Consider the following 11,803-nt stretch of genomic DNA (forward strand, 5'->3'; position numbering starts at 1 on the left):
TGGTACCCACCCCTAGTTATTTACAAAAACAAGAAAGAAATTTTCAAACAGGACTTGATACTAAACTGTACTGACAATACCTTTAACATCAAAATACATGACTTTTCAGCATTTTGAAAAATATTTAAAACATAATTTATAAACTCACCATTCATTGTCTTTTTCGAGAAGAGCCACATTAGTCGAGAGCCGAGAAATTTCCTCTTCTTTTTGGGCAAGCCTGTTGTGGTGAACAGAATGGAAAACAATATTAACTTCTTTTTAGACAAGATTTGTTATTACACAAATGTGTAAAAGTTAGCAGTGAAGTATTTTGAACAACAACTGTGTACATTAAGTATTTTGAACTACAGCTACTAGTTATTCCAAAATCAGTAGGAAATATCAGTATCTTGTCTATTATTCTTAACTAACAGTAACATTCCCAAGTCTCAGATCAAGGCAGAATAAGCTGCAGTAAGTAGTTGAGTGAGTGAGTGAGTGAGTGAGTGAGTGAGTGAGTGAGTGAGTGAGTGAGTGAGTGAATAATTCAGTTAGTGAGTAATTGAGTGACTGAATAATTAAGTTATTGAGCAATTGAGTTAGTGAGTGAGAAATTGAGTTAGTGAGTGAATGAGTAATTGGGTGATTGAGTGATTGAGTGAGTGAGTGACTGACTATCTGACTGACTGACTGACTGACTGACTGACTGCTGACTGTCTGACTGACTGCTGACTGTCTGACTGACTGACTGTCTGACTGACTGACTGACTGACTGCTTGTGATGTGATTTCTTGAACCCAACTCACCTTTTTTGGTACTTTTCTTCGTCCTTCGTGATTATCCTAAGGGAAGATGTAAAGGAAATGTAATTATGATAGTTGTGTAAAATTGAAATCACCAAACACAGGATTTGGACCACTTTCCATCAAATTCTATAACTGTCAGGTTTTTTCTTTATTCATCACGTTTTGATTACAACACTTACTGCACTATTGTTAATTCTTTTTGTTTCAGTTCCCAAATTGATGCAATATTCAGATTGCCTATAATTGGAATTAAAAATAACAACATTTTACAAGCACTTAAGATATGACGTTCTAACTATATCTAATATGTAAATTTTGTGTTCAGGGGTACTGGGTGGTTGACCATCCAGGCTTGAGTGTAATGCTAGTTCACCTTTATCCGCAGGGTAACTTATATCCGTTGTTTTCAAAAGCAGGGTATTTAGGGCTATAATTCCGATGTGTCAAACTTCACATGACAAGTTTGATGTGAGTTCAAACTGATATATTTTGAAAATACAGTTTGAAATCACCGTCCGTCAACTTGATATCCTTAAATGGGCTGTTTTGAAAAACAAGGGATATAGCTTACCACACGAATAAAGGTTAACTAGCGTTACAATGTTTTATGTACAAGCTAATTCTCCTTTTATATATTAATAGCTGACATCATTTTCCTAAAACTTTGATTTGTAAGATCATTTGAAAACTTACATTTGGGCAATCTCTAGCCGGTTGGCAAAGTTCCTGGAAACAACCCATAAAACATAACGTTATCATAGAAATGACAACAATCATGAAATACTGTAAATGCAGAAATGTTCGCGGTGGATTAATGTTCGCAGTTTTTGCGGCGACCACTTCACCGCGAACTTAAAACCACCGCAAACATTTTTCTATTATGGTATTAGACTGCAGTCGATGGTGTTACCGCGAAATTAAAACCACCGCGAAAAGTCATTTTTCCCGCTGCCACGAAATTAAATCCCTGCGAACTTAAATGCATTTACAGTAACATAAAGATATGCCAAAGCTGTCAACCTGAATAATAAAGTCTATTCATCTATTACAACCTCAGGCTGTTAACTGATAAGAAATAGAGAACTAAAAGTAGAAGTTACAGTATCAAATTAACGTTTGCCTTTAAGAAATGTACATTTTATGCCATAAGACATTGGTTCAGCACCAAGGACAGGGCAGAAGTCAGTAGAATATGGTTGTTCTTACCTTAGAATTTCATTCCACTGCTTGTGGTCTTTAGTCTGTTCTTGTAGCCTGTAGAAATCAACAACCAAGTCTAAGTCTAAGGAACTGTTAGCATTTTCAACACCCAGAAATGGTATGAAAATATCAATTACCATATGCCTAAACAACATGATTGTATATCATTAATCTCAAATGCATGAATTGCTTGGCATGGGCAAATAGTTAACGGTTTAATTTCTATTAGTGGTATATTTATGCTACATTATCCTATAGCCAGGCCCCACGGACCAATCAGAAGGCCCCGTTCCACGTTTGTAATGATGCCGTAACAAATAGATTCAGTCCAGGCCGGTGTGTATTGCTCACCGGCCTGGCACACATTACAACTATACTTTGCATGCAAATAACACCTGTATGCATTAGCTATGCTTATTTAACTCTTTGATTGGCAAAGTCAGTGGCAACAAACACGCCGTACTTATGCATAATAAGATCAGCAAAAAATCCGTGGCATCTTAGGGCAGGGAGCATCTTAGGGCAGCCTCCGTTAGTGTAGAATTTATTGTAAATTAACGTTTGCCTTTCAGAAATGTACATTTTATGTCACAAGACATTGGTTCAGCACCAAGGACAGGGCAGAAGTCAGTAGAATATGGTTGTTCTTACCTCAGAATGTATGCCTTATAGGCTCCATCTTTATCCATGATAATCCTGAAGGACAACAAATTAAAGCAAAGTAAGTAATTGTAATCTTGCCTCTAAAAAGAAAAGTATCTCTGTCATAATCAGCTAGACTGAAGGGACCACCCTATAAGATATTATTAAATAAATAATGAACTTTAATTTTTTTGTATTTTTTTGCTGCTTTCATATCAAAACCTCTTTGATATACTTTGCTATAGCTATGCCACTCATTACCAGGTCTCGAAATACTAAGCTGCATTGACTGTTACCACCTATAAAGTCTAAAAGAAAAAAATTGCAATGGTTCCTGAACAATTTCAGTATGATCCATACTAAATTTAGAGTGGTGCAGGTAAAACTTGTCTGGTGCAGGTCATTTTCAATGTTACCTGCACCAGTGCAGGTTAATAATGCAGAAAAAAGGATTTCGAGCCCTGTTTACAAATATTTCCTAGATAGCAGTGACGAGATACATCCATTCTTCCAGCTATGGTAACAACTAATAGAGCCCCTCAATTTTCTGCATTGTTATAGCTGCAAATTCTGACTCTGACTACAGATGGTACTAGCTAAAGCTGACTAAAACTGATTCTTACTCTCTTAGCGAGGGCCATGTGCTGCAGCCTCTCTGATTTGGCTGAGTAAGAAAAGAAACATGCTGCAATAAGAACAACATGAAAACAAACAAACAAACAAGATAAAGCAAAACAAAAGAAACTTTTGAAGACAATTTCAATCATGATGTAAAATAAGATACACATCAAAGAATACTCTACCATGGCCACCATGTACCAAAACAACTGTAAGCTTGAAATTCAATGTTGTGTGTTACAAAATAAAAATTCAGGCGTTTCATATCTGAAAATTCAGGTGCACCGAAATGTTGGGAGAACAGCATGAAATAATGTTGAAACCTACTAGTAATTATTACAAACCTCTTTTCAGAGTTTGAACATGAAATTCCATGGTTAGTGTTAAAATGTCAGCTTTGTCAAGAACTACATCGCAAAGGTTTTAGAATTGTTTGGGTGAGGCTATGCTGTGTAAATGTGCTTGTTTACAATAACGTTTGCATATATACGTTACGTATACCCTTCACAACCTGCTATATGCACCAGAGCACAGCTCTATGCATGGGATGCTCAAAAGTGCAATGCACCCAATATTTTGAGTTATGATTTCTTACATTTAACGCTAGTTCACCTTTATCCGCAGGGTGCCCTATATCTGTTGTATTCAAAATTTGGATGTTCAGGGATATCAAGTCGACAGACGACGGTTTCAAATTGCAATTTTTCTTAAATACTGCAGTTTGAAACCACGATCCGTCCACTTGATATCCCTGAATACCCCACTTTTAAGTACTACTGATAAAGGTTACTTCGCGGATAAAGATGAAGTAACGTTACATTTTCTGCAGACAGTGAATGTGCATCAAGTGACCTTACAACAAAAAGCACTAGGACTTTACAGTGCTGAACAAGGGCCTGACATGACAATTGACACTTGTAAAGAAACTAGAACTTACCTTCTCAGAAACAACCAAGTCGTCTTCTGCTGTCCCCTTTTTCAGGCTGTTGATTGTCCTTCAGTAAAGAGAGAGAAACATTGTTTAAGAATATCAGAACCAAAACACACATATCTCTCGCTGGTGCAGAAAACGATATCTTCCATGCATTGCTCTCATGTTCAACTCATCTATCCGTCTACGTAGGCCAGTTTCTTTATAATGTTAATGAGATGCTAATTATGTAAATCGCGATCTACTTAATATAATTACTTTGGGATTCTTATCATGGAGAGAAGCACATCCCTTACAAAAGTGGTGTGCAGTGCAATATGACACTGGCACCATTGTCACCCTAGTCCAGCACTAATGTGTGGACCATTAATCATCATTTATCATTCAAGCCCTTCAGACAGAAGCAGAAGCCTGATCTCCTTTCCCTGACAAGGGCCAGTCACACCAAATTGTGCCAAATTTAGATACAGATACAGATACAGATACAGTGTGCCCTTATTGATAGTAAACTATGTATAAATATTACATATTGATGTACAGTACTTACTTTTCCTGGTCCTGTTCTTCTTCATCCTTTTTGCTGAAGAGTTCAGAAAAAAATGTGAAAAGGTATTATAATCATTAATAATTGAAAAAAATACAAGAAAAACGACAAATGCTTTTCTGGCACTATTAAAAACATTTAATTACATCATCATCATCCAGGCGTGCTGGTTGCACGGATCATTTAATTACAGAATGACTATTCGATTATGTTTTTGTTAATTGATGAAAATAATTTCAAACACTTGATTTTCCAGCAACTGTAATTTATAACCACTCCATTTTTACCCCCTCAAGAAAGAACAATTGTGCTAATTGAACTATGATGTTGACCATATATTTTGTTTCCATGTTTTGACAAAAAGAAAACGTCTCTCACCTGAAAAATCGCCCAGCAAGGGCTCGCGGCCCCACCCACTTTCGTTGCAAAGGATCTATGAGGATTGGCTGAATAAGAAAATGGAATGTTAATAAGAAAACAAGAAACAGCATCAAAACAAAACAAACGAAATGAGACCATTCAGTTTCCTTGAAAGGGTCATTCCACTCCAGAAGGGGGTGGTGTTTTCCAATAGATAATGTGTCAATGAATACATAATCAGCCGAATTTTGTGGAATTCACCTTTGGATAAATTACGCGATGTGTGTTTTGTAAAACAATATGACACTCACTAAACCCATGCGGACCCTACCAATGCATTCCCTATACGTGTAGACAGTTCCTTTATCGTGAATAATTTCTGCATAAATGCTAAGCACACCAAGAAGTTCAATTGTTTACAAGATATCAAAGAACACATAACAAGATGTATATTTCTTAGCGCCCCTGAAATTAGCTTTGTAACCTTACCTAAAAATTTTGCATTGTATTCAACCATAGAATTAATTCAATTAGCGGGTACTTGGGGAGTTTAGTAGAAGACTGAATGCTTTTGAGGCACGTGGAGCAACTGGGTACTTTATCGTATGATGTGAAGTAGTATGTATTTATTAATTCCTAAGATGTATATCTATCGGCAAATAACACTCCCATGTGGAGTGGAATGCCCCTTTAAGTTGGTTATTGGACATATGATTTTTTTTTAATCATAAAAATGTATCTAGAGCTCATGATGAATACAGAGGGAAGGGAAGAAAACTTATCAAATTTTGTTCCTATATTCACTTCCATGTTAATATTCAAGTTCAGCATATTATTTTCAAAATCTGACAACAACAAAAATTGCACCGGCATGACTCAAGTATACATAAATTAAGCGAGAGGAAGTCGAATGTCCTAGAATAGATTAGACGCATATTTGCATATATTATTTATAGATGTGTATGATTGTTTCCATTGTTACCTATATATGATCCTTACCATGTGTGACCTGTACTTAGCCCAGTGGGGCAAAAATGTGCAATAAAGGTCTTCATTCATTAATCATTTGTTCGCATAGCTCTTACGAGGTAAATTTTTGAATTAGGCCACATCATGTAACTAAAAAATGATATTTTCTGAAAATTCTTTTCTTGCAGTAAAACTTTTTTTTTTCAAATAGTGAATTTCAATTTCTAAATTGCATTAAGATTATTCAATGAATGTTTTCTTTCAACGGACTACAAAAATAAAGTGCACTTCTAGTAGATTTTACCTGCAACACTGAATCGAAGAAGTATGGAACATACTGAAATTGTTCAGGAACCATCATTTTATACTTAATAGGTATAAACAACAGTCAATGCAGCTAATAACAATCCACAATCCATAGCTATACCATAGGGTATTCATGTATAAAACCTAGTACATAGTGCAGGTTATATATAGCTGCAGATAGACACCAGACCCAGCATCAATTTTACCTGTACTATCCGGCATATGCAGGTGGTATTTCGAGCCCTTCAAATTACAGAAACAACACGGTACAATTCATCGTGGTGTTAAAACTCTAACGTTATTTACAGGATTAAAAAAACACAGAAAACCTACCGTGATCTTGTTCCCAACCTCTAAGTCGTCAAGCATTTTCTTCTTCGTCTTCCAGTCGAACTTTGTAGTCGCCATTGTTTGACTTCTTCTCATGAAATAGATGACTGTAACGCCTACAGATGTCATTAAAAGTCAATGAAAACGGTCTTTAGCATTTATAATTAGTTTATGAATCTTCTGATGTTTTAGAAAGAAATACATAGTTGTATATCATAGCTGCCGCTTAAGAAAATATTATGTCTTTGTCCTTGATAACCTTGGTGACTTTGACCTTGTTCTATCCAGCCTCCGTAAAAACAGAAACTTTTCAACAACAAAAACAACAACTTTTCCGGTGCAATTCACACAAAAACTCCCGTTTTACATCTCCCCAATGCCCGTCTCTGTGTTAAGAAAAAGTATACGTAAAATCTGACTATGACTTTGAGATTTTTCATGAATATTTTGCTGTATTTGAGCCTACAAACGATGAGAGTAAAAAATCCCCACCTGCTTTTCACACGGGCTAGCTGTCATCAAAATGTAAATAGAACCCGTTTCCATGGCATCGGGAACAAACATGGCGGGTCGAACGCTTAGGAGGAATGAACTTGAAAATCACTCGTTGAACTTGCAAAAATTGTGCTCAAACTGCATAGTTTCTAGACGCCTTGATCCACATTGATGCGTTCTTCTTGTTTCTAACTATATCTTTGAAAAAAATATCCTATTCCAACTGATCAAATAACATTTAAGATGTGTTTTGGTGCCTTTTTTGTCCCGGTCATTCCTGTATGGCTTACGGCGGATGAGTACAGTTGTGGCAACCAGGTTGCGGACGGGACTAACTGTTGTAAAAAATGAAGCGGATCGTGTAGAAAATTCGGCCCAAGATGTACTCAATATCCCATATCTGTCTTGTAGTAATGGCCTAATTTACTTCATCACTGACAACAGGCGCTATAATTCCCTCGATTAATGCCAGCAGTTCGGTACTATTTTATGTCGCGGATGAATGTATAAAACGCATCCCTGTAAACTACTCCAGGGCCACAGCAAGTAGATTTTATGGATGACATCCTCTGCAGACTGAAAAAAAGTGAGATAGGTCGAAAAAAAATAAGATGGGTAAAAAATATACGCAATAAAAATGGTAAAAAAAAAACAATTGAAGCAATGAAACAAGGCATCACAGCCAAAAATTCATTCCTGTATTCAAGACGTGATCTAGTGTAGTAAAAGTGACAGTCATGGCTACCTGACTAGTTTTACCTCCACAAGTACAATTATTAGCCTACAACACAACATATTTGCCCATTTGGACGCTTTCTCGTCATGTTGAAGATCTCCGCTTTTTCTGAAAGCAGGCGAAAATTAACGCGCGCGCTGATGTCATCCATAAAATTTGCCTAGCAAGTTGTTAGTAACCTACAGGGATTTTTACGTCAGACCGATTTTGTTGAAACTGCTCCTTACAGACAGCGAGAGATTGTGTAAACACGGGCTACTGCGGCCTTATGTTGGACGCAGGGGCATTATAGATTTGATTATGCCCGCAGCTGACGGATGGAGGAAGGATATGCTAATTAAGTAATACAATCCGCCATGCTTTAAACACGTGGACACCAAACAAACTTCATTCTGCAACGGCTTGAGTTGAACCAACACCTTACTTTACAGTCGTTAACGCGATTTAAGTGTGCCCAAGTTTTTCTCCAATTCTTGTTGTGTGGATTTTTTCAGTGGCTCCAGTTGCGGTAAGTGATCTATATAGCCCAGTGTTTTTGGCATCACGATAGATTAGGAATAAAGAAGTCAATTGACCTAGGAGTGAACTGACCGGCCGCTAGCCTAAAAGATTGACTGAAAATCCTTGGCAACTTATTTGTTTCTTGTTGGCCAAATTATTTTTTTTTTAATCTCAGACCTATCTATGTCTATTTGATCGTAAACCCTCTTGGCATTTTCACGTATGGCTATGACCTGTCATGAGTTATCTGATTAATCGTTACTATGTATTTATGTATGGAAGGGTTCATTTTAGCACCTGGAGTCCACGTCTAGCGAAGAAATAGACGTAAAGCAAGGACATCAACAACAACAACAAGAACTGATTATGTGATATCATACGTAGACGTGAAGAGACCTGAGCTCTTAGACCTTGTGAGAATTTGGTCATGTGCCACCGACTGTGCCCCACTATCAACGGACAGGAACAGACTAGCATATCCGAACTTGCCTCAGCTGATTTCTAAACGGTACCATCGTGCGATTTTTTACCAGTATCTTTATGAGAATTTTACCAACACTTTGACATAAATCACCACTGCGTACCAGCGTGAGAAACCAATCTATTTTGTCGTAAATTGCAAAACAGCATTTTCTCAGGAGTCTGCGTCAGCTGAGCGAAGTTAACGGTTGGAAAAATTACCCCTTGGATCTGATCCTAAATCTGACCCGTCAAATGATGATTATCCATTCCTTTCGTATACGTTACCCTGTGAGAAACCAATGTTTATTCATGATTTTGACGGCAAGCCTTTCATGCAAGTATTATTATAGTAGAGCCAAATAAGTCAGATTGGAATCATTACGACACAATGTATGGCGTTACTGAAAAATTGACACACGAATGACTCTGAAGCCAGTCAGTAGGTTTTATGACTGAAACATTATGTGCTTAAAAACTCTCTTTCCTTATGTGTAAGTCAGAAAACGGACATGTAACGTTACTGTCAATTCCGTCACAACCGCTATGATGTAACGGTACAACTTTACTGCTAGCGTAGAAATAAAATGACGGCGTACGTTCAATTTCGCCCATTCAGCCGTAGATCCTGGCACTTATGCAACGGTTCTTCACACTTATGCTCGTCTTGTGCCATGAACACGTGTGATTATTGTGTACAAATCTGCAGATGAACGCTACAGTGTTGAAATGTTGCCTTTCTAGTCTCTTGTTGTTTTTGTCCTCATTAGGTGGACTCCCACAACTACCACCTGTTGTGCGCCGAGTGTTATACCCACATGTGGTGTGGCTGTGCAGCTGTCAATGTGCTGGGCAGACCCTTTGTGAACAAGTCTGACACGTGCGGATTGTTCCTGTGAGTATATCGTCTACTTAGACATGGAGGCAGCTGTCATTCATTCATTCACCCACTCATTTATTCATTCATTCGTTTTTTCATTCAACAGCATCCAACGCCAAAATAATCTTTGGAAGCTGCTAAGCACAACTAATCTTTGTGACGTTTGTACAAAATACAATATTCTGATATTCGTAGAATACAATTTAAAAAATCATAAAGGTAATACTTGACTAATAGGTAGGAATTAAAAACGATGAGTTGCTCCTTCCTTAGATTGGTATCATTTAAGAAATTGTGCGTAGATTTAACAGTGCTTCCTTAAATCGGCTCAGTTTACATGTACTTGTTACTTAACATTATCTTTACTCGAGTCTAATGTCCCTACTTTAAACCATCTAAAAATGAAATTTCTCCCTTTACGTGAAGATAGAAAATGCAACATGTCGTTTTTCAACATGAATAATTTGAAACAATGTGATTTCAGGTACCACAAGAAACCTCAACATCAAGTGCAGAAGGCAAGAAGAAGAAGAGGAAGAAGCGAAGAGGAAAAAAATCGGAGTGGCACAAAGACAAAGAGGACATGAGACAGACAGGCAATGGACAGGCTGTGACTTTACCAGACGTGGCGGTATTAGTGGACGACACAAGTGACATTGCGACTGACAGTATTGTGGACAACTCACGAAAAACAGAACTCATGAATGTTACAGCACTGTAGACGATTCAAACTGATTACACGTGACATTACCGTAGACGACACGGACAATACTGAAGAGTGAAGACACATGCGACATTACCGTAGAAGACACGGACAAAACTGAAGACACATGTGACATATCTGTAGACGACACGGACAAAACTGAAGACACATGTGACATTACCGTAGACGACACGGACAAAACTGAAGACACATGTGTATGGGCTATGAAGAGACAGGTGTGTTTAGTTGTGTTTGTGTTCAGTACCAAGGACAGGTATGCTCGATTTTGTGTTTGGTGTTTAGCGGCGCCAGGGACACGTTTTTTATACCTGTGTGTGGATGGTGTTTACCTATGTGTGACAGGTATATTTGTCTTACGGCAACTTACGTAGACAATGAATGAATGCAGGAGTCAAGTATATACCTATATGTGGCGACCGTAAGAAAGAAAAGCCTGCAACAGTCAATACGGCTATCAAACATGGTTCGCAAGATTTATTTGATGTTGCCCTCCCCACTCTCCAACTGGTGCGACCCTAGTATCGATCCAATTCTACTCCTAATTTGACCAATGTAACCGAGAAGTAATACAATGAGATCCACAAAGTTACCTAAGTATTAGAATTGGTAACAACTGCCGAGTTATATATTTAAGGGTTAATGACCCGCCTGTTCCTAGGTGTACATGGTGTCATAATGCCTGTGCATTTGCTATAACCACCTCATAAAACCACCTCGTTCGCAAAGAAAGGACCAGATGTTATAACACCATATACACCGAGGAACAGCGGGTCATTAACGTTATTATCATATAGCCTACCCAAACTTGCAAACTCCTGTATGACGCATAGATCCCTTGGTACTATACGTCTGAATTCCTTTGTTGAATTTCTGAAAATTCACATTTGTTCTTTGGTACATACATTTGTAAGGAGATTACAGATTGCATTTTGAAACAAAATTTCCACTGAAGATATTCGAAACATTACAGTCTTTGACTTTTTCGAGCAAAACTCACTATCAATGTTAACAGAAGGATCCATTCCCCCCTTACAGTCTGTACTTATTCCCTCTGCTCTGGTATATGTTTTGCCCCTTTTGATTGGCCAATGTCTCCATATCCCTTACTTTCCTGTGTATCGGTCCTTCTGATTGGTCAAAATTTGCATCGACACAATTTGGTGTCGATTTGCATCGACACCACCAACTGGTGTCGATACTAATTCTGACCAATCAGAAGGACCGACACACACAAGGCTGGTCGGAATCTATGTGTTACGGTGTCATAAAGCCCCCTTTACAAATCAAGAATTTAGCTCGGCCGAGTGTTAGCCAGCTCCA

At 37.8% G+C, this 11,803-nt stretch overlaps 1 protein-coding gene across 1 annotated transcript in view; it reads right to left on the reverse strand.

Annotated features, from left to right (window-relative positions):
* The window catches only part of LOC118415309, a 9,659-nt gene extending 2,820 nt beyond the window's left edge, over window positions 1-6,839 (reverse strand). The window contains exons 1-10 of the mRNA XM_035819812.1: window positions 6,692-6,839; window positions 5,102-5,169; window positions 4,727-4,759; window positions 4,186-4,243; window positions 3,254-3,294; window positions 2,640-2,684; window positions 1,995-2,042; window positions 1,482-1,514; window positions 789-824; window positions 149-220 (exon numbers count right to left, since the gene is read on the reverse strand). Coding sequence (XP_035675705.1) covers window positions 149-220; window positions 789-824; window positions 1,482-1,514; window positions 1,995-2,042; window positions 2,640-2,684; window positions 3,254-3,294; window positions 4,186-4,243; window positions 4,727-4,759; window positions 5,102-5,169; window positions 6,692-6,817 — 560 coding nt within the window. The 5' untranslated portion in view covers window positions 6,818-6,839. The remainder of the gene's footprint in view (window positions 1-148; window positions 221-788; window positions 825-1,481; window positions 1,515-1,994; window positions 2,043-2,639; window positions 2,685-3,253; window positions 3,295-4,185; window positions 4,244-4,726; window positions 4,760-5,101; window positions 5,170-6,691) is intronic.
* Window positions 6,840-11,803: the final 4,964 nt, after the last annotated feature.

This window comes from Branchiostoma floridae, chromosome 5, assembly GCF_000003815.2.
Source record: "Branchiostoma floridae strain S238N-H82 chromosome 5, Bfl_VNyyK, whole genome shotgun sequence".
Classification (NCBI taxonomy): Eukaryota; Metazoa; Chordata; class Leptocardii; order Amphioxiformes; family Branchiostomatidae; genus Branchiostoma; species Branchiostoma floridae.